Genomic DNA, 19,276 nt, shown 5'->3' with positions numbered 1-19,276 from the left:
GCTGTAAAAGATTCAAATAAAAGGACATTATAAACAGCAAAAGCTAAGCTTCCCCGCCCTTCGACTTCAGGCAGCGACGCTGGCAGAATGAAGATTCCTGGACCATCTCCACTTGTCAAGCCTCAAGTCTTTCACTCAAAGCCCTTGGACACACCTGACACCTTTCCCAACTGTGATCCATTCCCTCGCTCTAGAACCATCCCCTCCAGGGAACCTGGCCCCGCCCAACCACAAGCTCCCTCTAGCTCCCCTCACTCGATGCCCCTCTAGTCCTGCCTACATACTTGTCCTCGAGCCCCGCCCACCTAGCCCCGCCACCACGCCTACCATTTAGCTCCGCCCACACTATGCGTATAGTCCCGCCCACATGAAGCCCCGCCCCTCTAGCCACCCCCCCCCCCCCCAACCTCCCTCTAGCTCCACCCACACGATGCTCTAGTCCTGCCTACTTGTCATCGAGCCCCGGCCACACGCACCGCCCACAACTGGCCCCTAGCCCCGCCCACTCGCGTCCCTCTAGTCCCGCCCCCACGATTGCCCTCTAGCCCCTCCCACATGATGCTCCGCCCACACGATGGCCCTCCTCTCGCCACGCCCTCCACGACGTCCTCTAGCCACACCCACGCGAGGCCCTCATTTCATCACTCACCCTCGGAGAGCCCCGGATGTCCCTCCCACTCGCTTGCCCCGCCCCCGAAGTTGTTCCTACGGGCGCGGGGTCCAGAGCGGAAGTGGACTCTGGCAGCGCCTGGTAGCCCGGCCCCTCCCGGGCGGGTGGTGATGACGCCACTGGGCGGCCGTGCTGACGTGGCTCCCGGAAGTGGGGCTGGCTCGGGGCCGCCATGTTGCAGCAGGTGAGGGCTTGTGGGCACTGGAAACGGGCGTGGGTGACAAGTGTCGGGGCGGGAGCCTCGGGTCCCGGGGGCATTGAGGGCAGTGTCCACCTGCTGCCGGAAGCCCCCGAGGGCCGCACGGAGGGCAGGGGGAGCGCGGGCGGGCACCCCGGGGCCTCTGGGGTGGGTCACCCGGGCCGCGCAGGGGGAGGGGGAGGGGGGCGGGGCATCGCTCCTGCTGGGCTCCGTGTCCCGTTGCAGGGGGCGTCGTCCCACTCCAAGTGGGGGGCAAGCGGAGGGCTGGCGGAGCCCCCTGACTCTTGGGGTGCCTTGCGGTTCTGTTAAGAACCCTGCAGACACCGTCCTTTGCATTCAAGTATCCGTCGCCAACGTAAACATTTAAATAAAATATTTTATTTATTTCTTAATATGAGGGATTTGGAAGGGGGAGAGAGACAGAACCAGACATCACTCTGGTACATGTGCTGCCAGGGATCGAACTCAGGACCCCACTCTTGAGAGTCCAGTGCTGTATCCACCGCACCACCTCCGGGACCTGCGCAGCAGGAACATTGATGGGAGTCCTGCGAGTTAAAAAGTCTGCAAGTTAATTTCTTTCTTTTTGAGGGGGGGGGTAAATCTTTTTTTTTTTTTTTAATTTTAAAGTAAGCATATTCTATAGTCTTGTCAGAATGACTATTATAGAAAGGCACATGTGTAATCTCTCAGAATAATAGTAGATAGCATAATGGTTACACAAACACTCATGCCTGAGGCTTTGAAGTCCCAGGTTCAATCCCCCATCATAAGCCAGAGCTGAGCAGTGCTCTGGTAAAAAAAATAAATAAAATAAATAAGAACTCCACATGCTCACCCCAGTTTTTGCTCCATAAAAATCTGTGTGTGTGTGTGTGTGTGTGTGTGTGTGTGTGTGTGTGTGTAACATATCAATGGCTTAAAAGACTTAGCTTTAAGGGTACCATTTCACACCTCTTCAAAATATGTGATACCACCCCACGCCCACTGTGTATATCTTATTTCCGTTTTTCTCTGTGTCTAGTCCTTTCAGTCCCCTTCCCCCCCCATTAATAGATCCCCTGTGTCCTGTGGTCTCCCACAGCGTCTGCTCTCTGCTTTCCAGTCTCTGATGGGCCCCTCTGTGCATACAGTTCCCTTCTCTTCTGATTGCTGGAAGGTGGTGTTGCAGCAAATCTCGCTCTCTGCATTCTTCTCCTTTTTCTTTCTTTTTTAGTCACTTATTCATGTCAGCACATAATATACTTTGATTTCTCTTGTCTTAAAAAATAAAACTTCGGGAGTCGGGCGGTAGTGCAATGGGTTAAGTACAAATGGTGCAAAGCCCCAGGACCGGCATGAGGATCCTGGTTCAAGCCCCCGGCTCCCCACCTGCAGGGGAGTCGCTTCACAGGTGATAAAGCAGGTCTGCAGGTGTCTATCTTTCTCTTCCCCTCTCTGTCTTCCTCTCCTCTCTCCATTTCTCTCTGTCCTATCCAACAACAATGACATCAACAACAATAACTACAACAACAAAAGCAAGGGCAACAAAAAGGAATAAATAAAATAAAATAAAAACTCCTGAAGATAAAAATAAAATCTCAACAAAGGGAAAATTGATGGAATAAACCCCCGAGGAGGCAGGAAAAGACAAAAACCAAAAACTTCCAAACATAGTTTTTAGCCTTGGATAAAAAAGAGCAGAGTTGGTGGTCCAGGAGTGGCGCAGTGGATAAAGCTTTAAGCTCTAAAGCTTGAGGTCCTGAGTTCAATTCCTGGTAGCACATAGACCAGAGTGATGTCTGGTTCTTTCTCTCTCTGTTCCTATCTTTCTCATCAATAAATAAATAAAACCTTAAAAAAAAAAAAAGCAGAGAAGTAAGGAAGATAAGAATGTGGTTAGACGATTTTGTGAAGAAAAAACAACAACAACAAAAAAAAAAAAACCCAAAACAAAAAACTCCCGAGTTTCTCCTTAATAGGCTCCTGTTTCCTCTGTGACTAGTGCAAAAGAATCAGAAGTGCCGCGGTAACTTGCAGGAGTGTCATCTACATTGCAGTGGCCTCAGCAGGCTTAGCAGCTTTGAGCAGGTGTGGAGATGGAAAAAACACTTGGATTCTGAGTGTTCTTTCCATGTGTTTTGTCAGATGGTTGTTATAAAGATAAAGGTACTGCGTGTAGTCTTTGAGTTGTGAATTCCAGATAATTGTGACCAACTCTTAAGTTCATTTTTTTTTTTTTTCATTTTTGACCAATATGCTCCCTTATATGAATAGGCATTTAAGTACTGAATTTCATTTTGATTCATGGATATTTGCTTTTTTTCTGTTAGGACAGTAACGATGACACAGAAGATGTCTCACTGTTTGATGCGGAAGAGGAGACAAGTAATAGACAAAAAAAATCCCAAGTCAGGTATGCACATAAATTGAAGACTTGTGTTGGTATTTAGTGCTGCTTTCTCTGTCCTGATGGGCTTCAAGATAATAACATGCTTGTAAATATTCCATTTAACTAGTTTCATTTTAGTCAGAAATACAGATGCGTTTCAGATTTTCTTTGGGAATAGGTAGTACATGAAATCTTACTACTGTTTTTTTTTTTTTTCTTGTTAGAATGCACAGTTTCTTTAGTTTGCATAGAAATGTTGTATTTGACTTATTGTTCGAAATGTAGAGGTGTGTCTTTTATATAAACTACCATGAAAATATCAAGCCAGTTATATTTCTATTTTAAATTTAATTTTCTTTTTTAAAAAAATTCATTTATTTATGATTTGATTGAGACGGACAGAAATTGAGGGGGATATAGAGAGTGAGAGAGACACCCGCAGCCCTGCTTCACCACTCGTGAAGCTTCCCCCCTGCAGGTGGGGACCAGGGGCCTGAACCTGGGTCCTTGCACATTGTAGTGTGTGCGCTTAACCGGGTTGCCACCGCCTGGCCCCTTAAATTTAATTTTCTCAAGACATTCACAAAATGCAATCAAGTTTCATCTGAACTTTGAGAATATTATGGTAGAGGAGAGATGCTATTACATAATGTAGAGCTTCGGTTATGTGAGGTGTCTACAATAGTTAAATCTGTAGACACAGTGTGTGTCAGTGAAGGTGTAGGATGGCGTGGGGCCCCTGGGGGTTGGCTGCCAGAGGTAAAGGGGTGTCTCTGTTCAGGTATTAAAGTCCTAAAGAGGTAAAGGGGTATCTCTGTTCAGGTATTAAAGTCCTAAAGTGAATTGTGGTATAACTATTAAAAAAAAAAAACCGCTATGGGATTATATACATTTTAAATTGGTGAATTGTGTGTGGATTTGTTTCAGTAAGCTGTTAAAACAACAGCAACAACAACAACACTACTGTATGGTGACTTTATTGTAATGCCTGGAGTAATTTCTGAGGACCTCGAGGTTATTTTGACATGATTTTTGGACATGTGAAAATAAGAATCAAATCCAAAGAGTGCAGTTCCCATATTTCTCCAAACTTAGCCAAGTCTCTTATTGTATATCCTGTGAAGACCAGTATTCAGTGAGGTGTTGAAGTCGTGTTCACAGGCTGTCTCCTCTGCGGCATCAGGACCTATAGGCAGACAGTGGGACTTAGGAAGGAAGAGAGAGAGAGAGAGGTAGGAAGTGTGCTTCTTTCCTCATGTCTTCTCTTCCTTTTGACGAGACCCTGTGTGCTGATGCTGAGGCTGAGACACTTTCATCTACATCTGCTGTCCATGTAGTGAAATGTAACCGCATTTATTTTATTATGTTTTGGTTTGCAGACACCCAGTGGCATCATTTTTCCATTTATTATTTCGCATCAGTGCAATTGTAGTCTATCTTCTCTGTGAATTTTTCAGCAAAAGCTTTATTGCCTGTATGGTGACAATTATCTTGTTGTTGTCATGTGACTTTTGGACAGTTAAGGTATGTATGATTGTTTTTATTTTCAACATTATATTTGATAGAGGTGACAACAGATGCTATGTGGTGAAGTGACAGGACACTTATCAGGCTGGATTGGTGCTGACTTATAATTCTGTCATCTCTGACTTCATCACATTAAAATGCCTGTTGAGGGGGCTGGGTGGCAGTGGTGCACCGGCTAAGCGCACACATTACTATGTTTAGGGAGCTGGGTTTGAGGCCCTGCTCCCCACCTGTGTGTGTGTGTGGGGGGTACTTCCCGAGTACTGAAGCAAGTGCTACAGTAAGTGTTATCTTTCTCTCTCCCTCTGTCTCCTCCTCCCTTCTCAATAAAATAGAAGAGGGGAGGGGCAGGCGGAAAAATGGGTGCTGGGTGCCAGAGATTTCTGGTGTGACACCGAGCCCCGGCAGTAACCTTGGTGGTGGCAAAATAAATAAAAATGCCCGTGAAAGCGCCAGATAATAAGAACACAAGTAGGTCCTTACACTGTGTGACGTTACTCTACAGCAACTTTAAAAATGAAACGAGCAAATAAAATGTGACTGGCAGCTCTAGCCTTGGTGCATACCGCTGGCGTTACTTCAAGGTTATTTCTAGATAAGTGATAAGATCCCGGGGTGCTTTGTCCGCAGATACTTAGAGCGAGCTCAGGGTCTGCACAGACTCTTTCCTCTCCCTGCACTGAGGGCCGCGCTTCTCAGCCACGGGAAATTTTGTCCCCTAGATGGTAACATTTAGATATTAACATCTAAAGACATTTCTGGTCGTCACAGTTTGGGTTAGGCGAGGTGCAGGTTGTCTAGCTGGCAGGGATGGGCCTGTTCACTGTAAAACTTGACTTTTCTGTGGTTTTGGAGATACTCGTGACAGGAAAGAAAATCAAAGACAAATAGGAGCCACCAAAAGCAACTAGCTCTCTGACTTTTTTTTTTTTTTTTTTAATACACATATTAGAAAAATTTTTTAGTAAGGTCACAAAATAACCCAGGCTCTTTTATATCTTTCATTCTTCTAGATGCCAGAAGTGTTGGCTTCAAGGTGGCCAGTTTCTGTAGGCCCCAAAATGCTGAGATGACTACAGAATTCTCTTTAGACTCTTTTTTTTTCATTTTTCATATATATACATAATATATATATATATTTTACTTACAAAAATATTAGTGACCTAATAAAGGCTTCTTAGATTGTAGGGTACTTCACACTGCGTTGACCACCACAATTCTGTGCCTCCCACAATGTGACTCTTCCTCCTGACCCCCCCCCCTTTTTTTTTTTTTTTAATCCAAGTGACGTTGCAATATTGCACTGTGTGTGTTTCAGGTAGGCGTAGTTGACAAGCAGCATTGTGTACACATACTAAGGTCACCATGGAAAGTCCAAGCTTACTTTAGGCTTTTGTTCTGTAATCTTTGACTTGTATTTCTTTTAGTTTATCCTGCCGTTTTATACTTTGTTTGACTGTATTGTGATCAAATTGTGTTTTTGTTTCTTAGTTATTGATTTACACTCCTGTGCGTGTTTTAGGGATACAGTTTCAAACCTCTTCAAATATTAACAGACCACACCTACCACCAAAATACCTATAAGTTCTCAAATTTTGTTTTGGAAAAAAAAAATTTGTTTTTCTTTAGTGATTATATAATTTCGGTTTGGCAAAGTAACTCTGGTCACTTTCAGACTTTTAAAAAAATTAAGTAACTAAATCATTCCAAGTTTAGGGTTCTGGACGTGAGAGCAGTTTGGCTGTGCTATCTGTCACCCCACTGATAGCCGGGGTTGGTTTGGCTGATCTGGCTGCCTAGGTGGGTGCTCCCTTCCTCCTAATACACCGTCGCATAGTGGTGACGATTGGAGTAGAATTTCAACATAGGATTTAAAAAAAAATTTTTTTTAATCCATTGGGCTCTTCTTGTGCATTCTTCTGGGCTGTTTTTTGTTTTTGTTTTTCTTCAGCTAGAAAGCAAGGGAACCACAGCACCAGAGCTGCTCCCAGTGCCATTGCAAACCCCACGTGGGGCCAGGACTTGAACCTGAGTTGGGCACATGGCAAAGCAGGTACCCTGCCTGGTGAGCTATTCCTCTGATTTGAACGTGAGTTTTAAGGGGACAGAAACATGCAGTCCATAACAACCATTTTTTCTGAGACAGTTAGAAAATCCATGAACCACAGGTGGCGAGAAAGCTGTGCCCGGGAACCAAAGAGCATCAGATTTAAGGAACACAGGGCTTGGTGGAAGGAAGGCTGAGATCTCATGGGGAAAAGCAGAGGGCAGTGTTTACGGACCCTGTCTGCTGGCCCTGCCATTGCTACGCCGCAGTTTCTTTTCTATCTGGCATGTAGTGACCTTCCACTGGGTCTCTGGGAGATTATTTTTTTTGTTATTATGAGTGACTACACTGAGAGATGAATTGGTTACAGCTATTAACAATGCTTTTTAAATGTGTGTATATGTGTTAACCTTTGCCAGAATGTCACAGGTAGACTGATGGTTGGTCTGCGTTGGTGGAATCATATTGATGAAGATGGAAAAAGCCATTGGGTATTTGAGTCCAGGAAGGTAACTGCTCTTTTTTTTTTTTTTTTCCCAAAGTGTTCAGTAAATTGTGTGTGACCTACACTAAATACTTAAGGATAAAGCATTCTAAAGTAAAAGTGCTGTCACACATCATTTGACATGTCTTCGCTAATTTAGATGACATTCTAAAATATTACTTTTTTTTTGTTGGTTTTTAACATTATAATTTCATTTCTTTTTTAATTTTTTTTATTTATAAAAAGGAAACACGGACAAAAACCATAGGATAAGAGGGGTACAACTCCACACAGTTCCCACCACCAGAAGAACTCCATATCCCTTTATAATTTCCTTATTAATTCAGACCAGACAAAAGGTGCACAGCAAAGAAACTTCTTAGAGGCTTTGGGTCAGACTTTATTGTAGAGAGAGCTGACGTACCCGTCAGAGGCTACATCTGATAAAAGCTTCTTCTTTCTTGATGACCCTGGGCTTTGTTTTGTCTAATCTGCTATCTCTAGGGTTCTTCCAGAAGCTTGTTCTCTCCTTGCTCCCATGGTCCCCTTCTATTGGTGGGCAAGAAAAGGAGAGAAGGATTGCAACTAGGTGCAACACCTGATTGAAGTAATCTTTCATAAGCCTGTGCCTTCAGGAGGCCTAGAGTACATAGTTTCCCAGTAGACATCAGTTTGAGGGTTCACAAATTGTTGGAGACAATACCGATTAAGTTGTTGTTTGCCTTTGGGTAGAAGGGTCTTTCTTGGCTTGGAAGCATCACTATTCCCAGCAAGTCCATATTTCTTTATATGATGGTGTGTACTGTGGAAATGACATCTCCCCTTTTAAAATTCCTAGGTGTTTCTAAGATTTTTTTTTTATTGTTGTAATTATTGTTTTTTTTTTTTTTAATTTTTTTATTGGATAGGACAGAGAGAAATGGAGAGAGTAGGGGAAGACAGGGGGAGAAAAAGATAGACACCTGCAGACCTGCTTCACCACCTGTGAAGCAACTCCCCTGCAGGTGAGGAGCCGGGCGCTCCAACCGGGATCCTTAATGCTGGTCCTTGTACTTTGCGCCATGTGTGCTTAACCCGCTGTGCTACCGCCCAACTCCCCTATTTCTAAGATCTTATGGCCATTGTACAGAGTTCCTTGATTCCATTTTTTCCTCTGGATCTTAACCCAATTATACAGTTTCTTAACTGTAGCCTTGAATTCTTTGATTTTTCACCTATCAAGACTTCCTCATGAATGAAGCATTTGAATGTGATGTTAGTGGAATAGAAACATAATCAGACCACTGTATTTTGTCTTATTTTACAAGAAACTCTATCTTAGCTTTGACAGTTCAGAATTATTGAGTTAAATCATAGTAAAGTCTATTCCTACAATTAAGAGGGAAATTCTCCTTCGGGGGTTTTAACTTAGGACTTGGAATTATCATTATTTAAATTCGAGGGTGAAGTGTTTCTCACTAGACATGTAAACTTTTTGCTGTAAGTATCACGTCAGCGGTCTTAAATCTCTCTTCTTTTATAGGCCTCCTCTCCAGAGAGCAAAGCCATTTCAGAGGCTGAGTCCAGGATCTTTTGGTTAGGACTTATTGCCTGTCCAGTGCTGTGGGTGATATTTGCCTTTAGTGCTCTCTTCTCTTTCAAAGTGAAGTGGCTGGTGAGTATAAATGTAAACGTATTGACTGATCCGTTAAGATGCCCGTGTGGCTGGGGAGGTGACTTAAATACAGCGCACACTTTCTATGCACACGCACGAGACAGCGTATTAGAAAAAGAAAGAGGACGTAATCAGAAGTGATCATCTGTGTTAACACTGGGGACCTGTTTTGAACAGGCAGCTTCACTATGTGAAGTTTCCCAAGTTCTGTTTGCTAGATCTGCCTTTCTTATCAGTCTGGAGAGCAGAGTCTTGTTAAAGACCCCATTTCATATTGCACCAAAGCAGAGAACTCGGGGGAGTGAAGGAGGTGGAGAGGACATTGGGATCTTGGCTCATGTTGATGGAAAAAGACCTAAGTGGGGGGTGGGAGCGTTCTGCAGACTCCTGTCGCAGGACGATGAGACATTGTACCTGTGTGCCAGCAGCCAAACTGTAAATCACTAACCCTCCCCAGTAAAATGGTTTAAAAATATCCTATGAAAAAAGACCCCATTTCACTGACCTTGTAGAATTTTGATTTAGTTCACCTTGTATATAGATAACCTTACTTAGAAGATTATCTTTTTGGATAGGGGCGTTCAACAGATTCCAAACAAACATGCCTGACTTAGTTCACAACTATTAGAGTTATCTTTTGAGAAAAGCTGAGTTAAAAATCTCTTTTGGAATGGTGAATTCACCTTCTTCATCTCATCTTGGGTGGAGCTTGAAGGAATCATGTGGAGACAAGCCAGAAAGAGAAAAATGAATATGGGATGATCCCACTCATAGACAGAAGTTGAGGAGTAAGAACAGAAGGGAAAACACAAAGCAGAACTTGGACTGGGTTCAGTGTATTGCACCAAAGTAAAGGACTCTGGTGTGTGTGTGTGTGTGTGTGTGTGTGTGTGTGTGTGTAGGGGTGGCTTTTGTGTCGTGGAGCATGATGATGGACATGGGGGGTGGGAGGTGAGAGTGTCATTTAGAAAACTGAGAAATTTTATACATGGACCAACTACTGTATTTACTGTCGACTGTAAACCATGAATCACTACAATAAAAAATAATGAAAATGAACAAAATGTTTTGATGAACTGAGATGATTACGATACCCGCATACATGACACAGAAGTTGAAGTTTTCCTTTGCCAATACATGAGTTTTGACCCCCACCCCCATTTTGGTTATCCGTTACATAATGCAGTGATTCTTCCTAAAACTCAAGGCTTAACAATAGTCATTTTTTATAAGTAAATCTTTTTTTTTTAAAGTTTTTATTTATTATTGACTAGAGACAGAGAAATTGAGAGAGGGGAGCTACAGAGAGGGAGAGAGACAGAGAGACACCTGCAGCCCTGTTTCACCATTCATGAAGTTTTTTCCCCCTGCAGGTGGGGACCAGGGGCTAGAACCTGGGTCCTTGTACACTATAGTGTGTGCACTTAACCAGGTGCGCCACCGCCTGTCCCAACAATAGTCATTTTTATTATTACAGTTTTTCTGGCTCTTGAGCTTGGAGAAAGGTTGTTTGGGAGCTACTGGCTTGTTACCTCCTGTAGTGACTTCAGACGGTGATGGGAACGATTGAGGTCTGGTAAGGCATCCCTTCAGGCGGTACTGTGACCTCATGGCCTCCCCATGGCTACCTTGGGCTTCCACAGAGCTCGGTGGCCTCACGCAGGTAGGCTACTCACTTGGAGGACGACAGCTCTAAGAATCAGGAGTGTTTCCCCCTGGCAAGTTGAATTGCCTTTTATAGCTGTCGGAGTTTGCCAGGGCTGCCAGGACAAAGTCCCACATTCTGGGTGACTTACACAACAGAACTTGATTTTCTCATGGTTCTGGAGCCTGGAAATTACAGATCAGGGAGTTGGCCAAGGTTGTTTCTTCTGAGGTTTCTCCTCTTGGCTTGTAGACGATGGTCTTCTGCTTGTGTCCTCACCTGGTCTTCCCGCTGGGTGTCTGCATCCTAATCCTCTCTCGTCAGGACTTCAGTCGGAATGGGTCAGGACTTGCCTGAGTGACCGTATTGTCTCCGTCTCCAGATGCAGCCACATTCTGAAGTACTGGGGGAGTAGGACTTGAACATGGGGACTGGGGCAGGGCTGTTTGTGCGCCTGTGAGTGAGGGAATGCAGTTTAGCCCGTAGCAACAGCCTAGCCTTGGAGCTCACCACAGCCGTGTGCGCCTTCTGTCCACATTTAAGGAAATTAGGCTGTACAGCTCCACCGGGGGTGGGGGTGGGGATTACAGCCTGCCGCTTGACTCAGACTGTGCATCTTATTTTAACAGATGCATTCTTGTGAGGCTTTGAAGCCTGACCACATACCTGGGAGAGTCGCCCCCGTATTTCTGTAGCACTGGCTCCCCTCTGGTGAAACAGAACAGAATGAAAGGTGGTGAGGGCCACAGAGTGACAGGGAGACATCTCCTGATTCTCTGTGAGCCAGCCTCAAAAGATGGCCAGCTTGGCGATAGTTGGTCTTTCTTTCATTCTTTGGGTTTTCTTTATATTTATTTATTTTCCCTTTTGTTGTTCTTGTTTTTTATTGTTATTGTTGTTGAGATTGATGTCATCGTTGTTAGATCGGACAGAGAGAAATGGAGAGAGGAGGGGAAGACAGAGAGGGGGAGAGAAAGACAGACACCTGCAGACAGACCTGCTTCACCGCCTGTGAAGCGACTCCCCTGCAGGTGGGGAGCCGGGGGCTCGAACCGGGATCCTTATACTGGTCCTTGTGCTCCTTCCTTCCTCCCTCCCTCCTTCCTTTTCTTCCTTCTTACTCAAGGACCGGGGTAAGGATTCCTTCCTTCCATCCATCCATCCTCCCTCCCTCCCTCCCTCCCTCCCTCCCTCCCTCCCTCTCTCTCTCCCTTTCTTTCTTTCTTTCTTTCTTTCTTTCTTTCTTTCTTTCTTTCTTTCTTTCTTTCTTTCTTTCTTTCTTTTTTGCCTCCAGTGTTATTGCTGGGGCACAGTGCCTCCACTATGAATCTACTGCTCCTGGAGGCTAATTTTTTCCCTTTATTGTTTATCGTTGTCATTATTATTATTGATGTTATTGCTGTCTTTGTTGGGTAGGACAAAGAGAAATGGAGAGAGGAGGGGAAGACAAGAGAGGGGGGAGAGAAAGATACCTGCAGACCTGCTTCACTGCTTGTGAAGCAACTCCCCTGCAGGTGGGGAGCCAGGGCCTCGAACCAGGATCCTTACTCTGGTCCTTGCACTTGACTCCACGTGTACTTAACCCATTGTGCTACCGCCCGACCCCTAGACTTTTTTTTTTTAATGCATTTGCCGTTTATATACCAGGGGCCAGGGAATCTCGATGGCTGGCTTTACTCTTATCCCCTTTTGCCACATGTCTCCTTGTTGTAATTTATAAAGGTACTTTATTGATATTTATTTAATCAGAGCACTGCTCAACTCTGGTTTAAAGTGCTACCAGGAGTTGAAGCTGGGAGCTCAGAGCCTCAGGCACAGAAGTTATTTCCAGAACCCTTGTGCTGTCTTCCCAGCCCTGTAAAGGCATATTATTTTATTTTCATTTTTCTTTAAAACAATTTTTATTATTTATTGAATAGAGACAGCCAGAAATTGAGAGGGAAGGGGGCGATAGAGAAAGAGAGAGACAGAGACACCTGCAGCCCTGCTTCACCACTTGCAAAGCTTCCCCCCTGCAGGTGGGACTGGGGGCTTGAACCTGGGTCCTTGTGCATTATGACATGTACGCTCAGCCAGGTGCACCACCACCCGGCCCCCGTCTAAAGGCATTTTACAGTGTGCTCCCCTTGAGTGCCTCTGATGCCCGCAGGGCCCGGCTCACTCTGAATTCTGATGTATACAAAGCCGGAGGGTGGGGTCAGGGGTACAGTTTGACTGGCATGGGAAGTGGAAGGAGGTTCATCTAAATAACATGTAGCTTTATGTATATTTAGGCATAACTTTATTTCCATGACACAAAATTAGAACAGAAAGTACAACTTTGCTAGGAATTTGAACGTATTCCTAAACTGAACATTGGATTCCCCCAGACTACTTGAACTCAGCTACACAGCTTGCTAAGGGTTGAGGAGAGTCGTAAGTCTGTGCTGGAAAAAGACTTTCTTTCTTTAATATTTATTTATTTATTTTCCCTTTTGTTGCCCTTGTTGTTTAACATTGTTGTGGTTATTGTTGTCATTGTTGTTGGGTAGGACAGAGAGAAATGGAGACAGGAGGGGAAGACAGAGAGGGGGAGGGAAAGATAGACACCTACAGACCTGCTTCACTGCCTGTGAAGTGACTCCCCTGCAGGTGGGGAGCCAGGGGCTCGAACTGGGATCCTTATGCAGGTCCTTGCGCTTTGCGCCACGTGTGCTTAATCTGCTGCGCCACCGCTCGACTCCCGGAAAAAGACTTTCTGTGTAGGTGTCTCGCTTTTCACATCTATAGACATTTGATGTGTAATTTTTAAAAGATAGCAGATGTGTTAATGGATCATTTTTGAAAAATACATCTTATTGGTCATAGTATAACGAGAAAGATACAGAGAGAAAGACCAGAGAGCACTGCTCAGCTCTGGTTTATGGTGGTGTGGGGGATTGAACCCGGGACTTTGGAACCTCAGGCACGAGAGTCCATTCGCCTCACCTCTGTGTTGTCTCCCCACCCTTGATGAGTCACTCACTCATTCTAGAATATGGGCTGGATAACAGGCTGCAGGCCAAGCCCAGGTCAACATCTGTTTTTGTAGATTTTGTTGGAACACAGCCTTGCCTGTTTATGTATGGCCTGTGGCTGCTCTGGGGCTAGCATGGTAGGATGACATATTTTTCTGTACAGAGAGCATTTGATTTGCAAAGCTTGTGATATTTATTAGTTGAACTTTTAAAATAAAATATTTATTTATTCCCCTTTGTTGCCCTTGTTCTTTTATTATAATTATTGTTGTTGTTGTTGGATAGGACAGAGAGAAATGGAGAGAGGGGGAGAGAAAGACAGACACCTGCAGACCTGCTTCACCGCTTGTGAAGCGACTCCCCTGTAGGTGGGGAGCCGGGGGCTCGAACCGGGATCCTTACGCCAGCCAGTCCTTGTGCTTTGTGCCACCTGCGCTTAACCCGCTGAGCTACAGCCCGACTCCCCCTAGTTGGACTTTTAAAGAAAAATCTTGGCTGTTCCATTCTGGAGTGTCTAACTTGAGGCCCTCTTTACTTTGTCATAGTTAGCCTTTCTTTTTTTTTTTTAAAGGATTACTCTTTTTTTATTATTTTTTTTATATTTATTTATTTTCCCTTTTGTTGCCCTTGTTGTTTTTTTCATTGTTGTAGTTATTATTGTTGTTGATTTCGTTGTTGTTGGATAGGACAGAGAGAAATGGAGAGAGGAGGGGAAGACAGAGAGGGGGAGAGAAAGACAGACACCTGCAGACCTGCTTCACCGCCTGTGAAGCCACTCCCCTGCAGGTGGGGAGCCGGGGGCTCGAACCCGGAGCCTTATGCTGGTCCTTGCGCTTGGCGCCACCTGCGCTTAACCCGCTGCGCTACCACCCGACTCCCATAGTTAGCCTTTCTTTTCTCTCTTTCTTTGACCCACTTAATTTTACTAAGGGGTTAATAGTTTACAGTATAATCTTTAACACACAGGCACAACCTCTTATCTCCCCTTGATTGGTGTCTAAGAAACACAACAGGATCCCAACAACCCTTCATCCTGTCCCTCTCCCTCCTTCCCCAGAGTCCTTTGCTTTGATGTAATATGTCACACCTTGTCCAAGTTTCACCATAGCTTTTCCCTTATAGTATTCTGTTCCTATACCTGAGATCATTCCGTATTGGTCTCTCTCTCTCTGGCTTGTCTCTCTCCACATGATGTGTGACCTTTTTTTATTGTTGTTTGTTTGTTTCTTTTGTCATTCTGTGTGTCAGTGCCCTAGAATTCTCCCTGTAAAGGTCTTTCACTTCCTTTGTGAGATTCACCCCAAGACATTTTGTCTTTTTGGGTTCAATTGTAAATGAGGTTGAGCTTTTTATTTCCCCACAGTTAACTTCCATAATATTTCAGGAGCATATTTAAAATTCTTACTCTCAATGCTTACTGACCTTAGTGGGCTCACCAATAAGATCCTTGAGGAAACTTTACCCAAAGTGCACTTCCTCCCAGTATTCCATCCTCTTTGGTCCTCTCTGTCTACACCCCTTGATCGGTCTCCTTCTCCCGCCACCTCCCAGAAGCCTCCTCTGTTTCCTCCGTAAGACGAACAGTGTCATAGGTTTGTTTACCCAGAGGCCACTTGCTGCACATACGCAGCATAGAGCAGACTCACCTCAGCGCTGCCTGTTTCTTGACCTTGAGATACCGCTAGTTCATTCTTTCGTGGCTCTTGAAGGTAAAGTGTACGTTGGCTTTTCTATGTGAAATAATGTAGGAAACTTGCTTTCTTTTTTTCACTTCACGGTTTCACTCATGGAACTGTAAGAAATATTAGAGAAGGTTTCCCCCAGCTCACCCCCAGGGGCTTGCCTGGCATTGAATATCCATGTCGAGTGAATGCTGGCTGGGGCGATGGTTTGCTTTGTACAGACCCTGTTCTGTCAAGCCAGAGAATCTCACTGGCATAACCCTCACTTTGTAGAGTTTATTTTTCCTCCCTCCTGACAGCCTGCCTTGTACAACTCATTGATGGGAGAGACAGAGACAGAGACAGAGAGAGAGGGAGAGAGTTCAGTCATTTTTAGACAAGTAACCCTTGGATTATTTTTTCCCCCTTTTCCAGCCAGTGGTCATCATGGGTGTGGCCCTGCAAGGTGCCAACCTGTATGGGTATATCAGGTGCAAAGTGGGCAGCAGAAATTTAACCAGCATGGCCACATCTTACCTTGGAAAGCAGTTTTTAAGACAAGTAAGTATTTTCTGGATGTGAAGGTGATTTTGACAAGGTTAGTGATGAATGCAATGGCTTCTAACTCTTGTAGAGATTCATTTTTATGGAATACTGTAAGTCTTAACAGATAGATTTTTGTTTCAGTATACGATGGGGTGATAAAACTATTATTATTATTATTATTACCTTATTATTTTTCTGCTTTTAGGGCATTCCAGAAATGTATTGTCAGTGTCTTGAACCTATTTTAAAACTAGAGGGGTTAAATGTCATTGAAAATAACTACTTTTACAAGGTTAATTTTATTTCAGCTGCTTCCCGCTTATTATGGTAGCTCAAAATGAACATTTTTGTATGATTTCTGTTGCATGGTTTTGGGATTTGTAGTAAGATCAAGTAGAAGCACAAGACAGCATCGTTAAAGATTATATTAAAGTCCTTTGGGGGCCGGGGAAATAGCTTGTTAGGCCAGTGTGTTGCTTTGCCGTGTGTGCAACCCAGGTTTAAACCTGGCCCTCATAGCATCCAGAGAGGCTCAGTGCTGTGTTCCTTTTCACTGTTCCTTTCTCTCTCTCTCTTCCTCTGACACTGTCTAAAATAAATAAGTATTTAAAGGACAGCAATTTTTTTAGTACCACTTTGATTAAACTTTCAAAGGACTTTAGAGCTGTCAATAGTATGGGCAGTATTCATAGGTAAATAGTTACTGGCTAAAATTCTCGGTGCTTATATAGTAATAGTTCACACGTGCTTTTATGAAGGAGGTTGGGCAAGTAACGTTAACTGCTTGTTGGGGAACAGTGACTCTCATACTTGTTCACACATTAGAACCACTGCGAGGGTTACACTTGGGGAATAAGGTCACCCTTAGTGGCTTATTGCCAAGATTTATTCTGTTGATCCAGGAATCAGAATTCACATTTCTTTTTTTTTAAATTTTTATTCCCTTTTGATGCCCTTGTCATTTTATTGTTGTAGTTATTATTGATGTCGTTGTTGGATAGGACAGAGAGAAATGGAGAGAGGAGGGGAAGACAGAGAGGGGGAGAGAAAGACAGACACCTGCAGACCTGCTTCACTGCCTGTGAAGAGACTCCCCTGCAGGTGGGGAGCGGGGGGCTCAAACCAGAATCCTTACTCCAGTCCTTGTGCTTTGTGCCACCTGTGCTTAATCCGCCGCACTACCGCCCGACTCCCAGAATTCACATTTCTAACAAGTTCCCAGGAGGTGTTGATGCTTGTTTCAGTGATTCCGTTTAGATAACCAAAATCAGCAGAAAGCAAGTAATGTCCCAAGGATAGAGCTATAAGTGGTAACAAAGTTGTTTTATTTATTTATTTTTTAAATAATATTTGCTCTTTTACTGTTTAGCATTTTATTTTTGAGAGAGATGCAGAGAGAGAAAGATAGAAACACCAGAGCATTGCACAGCTCTGGTTTATTGTGGTAGTGGTGGTGTTGGGGATTGAACCTGGGACTTGGGAGCCTCAGGCATGAGAGTCTCTTTGCATAACCATCATGCTGTCTACCCCTGCCCACAAAGCTGGTTTTTAGCTCAGTTTTCCACTCTTGCTGTTCATTATTCTATCAGTTCTACTGTATAGCTTCTTACGGACTAGAGAAGAGGTAGAGAAAAAACAGACAGACAAACAGCGTAGATCCTCGTGAGGCACAAGCGTGACTTGTGTGTGGTCTCCTTACATCTGTGCTGAGGGTAAAGCTGTAACGGCACTGCACAAGATAACGTGGGCAACCAGTCACGCTGGCGCTTCGTGAGCTCGTTCCTTTTGATTCTCCGTGTCTCTGAAGTGGGGTGGTGATGTTGATCCGGTAAAATTGAGCCTTGAGCCCGGCACAACAGGAAAGGGTTAGTAGACTTACATGGCGCCAGGGAAGACCCTGTTCCCGCGAGAGTGACTTGCAGGACATCCTGATCAGTCCATTGACTGGCTTCTCCTTGTGCTCACTACTTAACACAGTGGACCGCTGAGTACAGCTGAACACAGTGAAATGCGGTAGATGCCACTGCTTACACATACCAAATATTCATAGCCGAGTGCCTTGAAATCTGATCTGTTGATTGAAATAGCTTCTAATTTAAGGATTTCTTTCTCTTACAGAGCACTGGAGAGGATCAGACTTCGTGAAGACAAAAGGTCTATAGTTTTTTTTTTTGCTTACATTGGGAAACAGCTGAAACAAACAGATTCTGAACTTTGCGAATCATGAGTACAAGTTTTTTTTTTCCATTTAAAAAATGTACTTAAAATAGTTTCCATCTTTTCATTTTTCTTTTCTAGTATTTTGGACTTGAAAGTACCGTGTTGCCAGAAACACTGTCAAGGTTTGGTTCGTACGCACTTACTATGCATACGGTCATGTTGAACCCGTGTATCCCAAACGATCAGAGTGTAGGTATTCATGTTCATATACGACGGCAACTTTTGCATTTCGATCTTTAGAACATATAAGGGAGTCCTTAGTTGATCTTACAAGTCTGTGTGTTTACATGTTCTTTCCATAGATTATTCTCATGCTAAGATTGAGCACTGTCTAACGTGTAAGTTAGATGTAATTAGTAAGCCTACAATTCAGCACATGCACCATGGTAAGACTTCTTACTCTAGGTATTCAGAGGCAGGTAGAAAGCAGATTTGGGTCCGTGGTATTGACTGGTCTCAAGAGTTTATTTATTTTTCTTTGTAACAGATCATCTACTTAAGGTCTGACGAGTACAATTAATTTTGTGGTTTTGTGTCTGAGGGATTGCTGCTATTCTATGTGTGTTTTGAAAAGGAAGCTTTGGAACTTTCTGGATGCTCTCCAGTGGGCTCTTGGTGTAATGATAACTAGCTTCTACCATTAAAAGAGTATTATTCTTACATCATAGTAAGAATAATCATTTACATTTCTGGTATATTAAATGCCTAAAAGATATTTTACTACCCTGCCTTTTTTTTTTTTTCTTGCTGTAATGGGAACACTACATATGCATATGTAATTGTGCATTTGTATTAATGGTATTTCTGTAAAACACAATATAAGTAACTATCTGAAACCATTGTGCTCCACTGTAAATTTTGTTGTCCATCTATAAAACTTTGTTGCAGTCTTTTAATCAACAGATCACTCTCTGAATGTATTTATACACTGTTAAAATTTTTTAAATGCTGTTTTGTTGGATAAGAGTCTTTTTTTTTTGAGTGATGACTTGGAAAGTACATAACTTTATATTTGTATAAAACTCTACTGTTCACAAAGCACTCTGACATGTGTGATCTCATTTAACCCTCAGGACAAGCCTGCTACTTGGGACCTACTTATGATGATGAAAAGGAGCTTGGGAGTCGGGCGGTAGTGCAGCAGGTTAAGCACACATGGCACAAAGCGCAAGGACCAGCGTAGGGATCCTGGTTCGAGCCCCGGCTCCCCACCTGCAGGGGAGTTGCTTCATAGGTGGTGAAGCAGGTCTGCAGGT

At 43.8% G+C, this 19,276-nt stretch overlaps 1 protein-coding gene and 1 long non-coding RNA gene across 9 annotated transcripts in view; one reads left to right on the top strand and one right to left on the bottom strand.

Moving 5' to 3' along the window:
* The window catches only part of LOC132542080 (uncharacterized), a 29,596-nt gene extending 28,839 nt beyond the window's left edge, over window positions 1-757 (bottom strand). For all 3 annotated transcript variants that reach the window (XR_009553224.1, XR_009553226.1, XR_009553225.1), the window contains exon 1: window positions 650-757. This is a non-coding gene — a long non-coding RNA (uncharacterized LOC132542080). The remainder of the gene's footprint in view (window positions 1-649) is intronic.
* On the top strand, window positions 699-19,061 carry TVP23C (trans-golgi network vesicle protein 23 homolog C). 6 transcript variants are annotated; one of them, XM_007519186.3, is made up of 8 exons: window positions 699-854; window positions 3,182-3,264; window positions 4,620-4,764; window positions 7,234-7,323; window positions 8,821-8,952; window positions 15,690-15,815; window positions 17,919-17,954; window positions 18,099-19,061. In XM_007519186.3, exons 1-7 carry the CDS (start codon window positions 843-845, stop codon window positions 17,943-17,945), a joined length of 615 nt encoding a protein of 204 aa, XP_007519248.2. In that variant the 5' UTR covers window positions 699-842; the 3' UTR covers window positions 17,946-17,954; window positions 18,099-19,061. The 6 variants fall into 6 exon arrangements, with proteins under 6 accessions (XP_007519248.2, XP_060060513.1, XP_060060510.1 ...); XM_060204530.1 differs by lacking the exon at window positions 15,690-15,815; XM_060204527.1 differs by having other exon boundaries at window positions 17,919-19,061.
* Window positions 19,062-19,276: the final 215 nt, after the last annotated feature.

This window comes from Erinaceus europaeus, chromosome 12 (genome assembly GCF_950295315.1).
Source record: "Erinaceus europaeus chromosome 12, mEriEur2.1, whole genome shotgun sequence".
NCBI classification, from domain to species: domain Eukaryota; kingdom Metazoa; phylum Chordata; class Mammalia; order Eulipotyphla; family Erinaceidae; genus Erinaceus; species Erinaceus europaeus.
Note: the sequence above shows the minus strand (reverse complement) of the source record. Positions and strands in the feature narration are given on the sequence as shown.

Excerpts from the sequence above, each read along its gene's own strand:
- TVP23C (XM_007519186.3), top strand. Across the intron at positions 4,765-7,233 it reads GTGACTTTTGGACAGTTAAG|AATGTCACAGGTAGACTGAT; the intron begins GTATGTATGATT and ends AACCTTTGCCAG. Across the intron at positions 8,953-15,689 it reads CTTTCAAAGTGAAGTGGCTG|CCAGTGGTCATCATGGGTGT; the intron begins GTGAGTATAAAT and ends CCCCTTTTCCAG.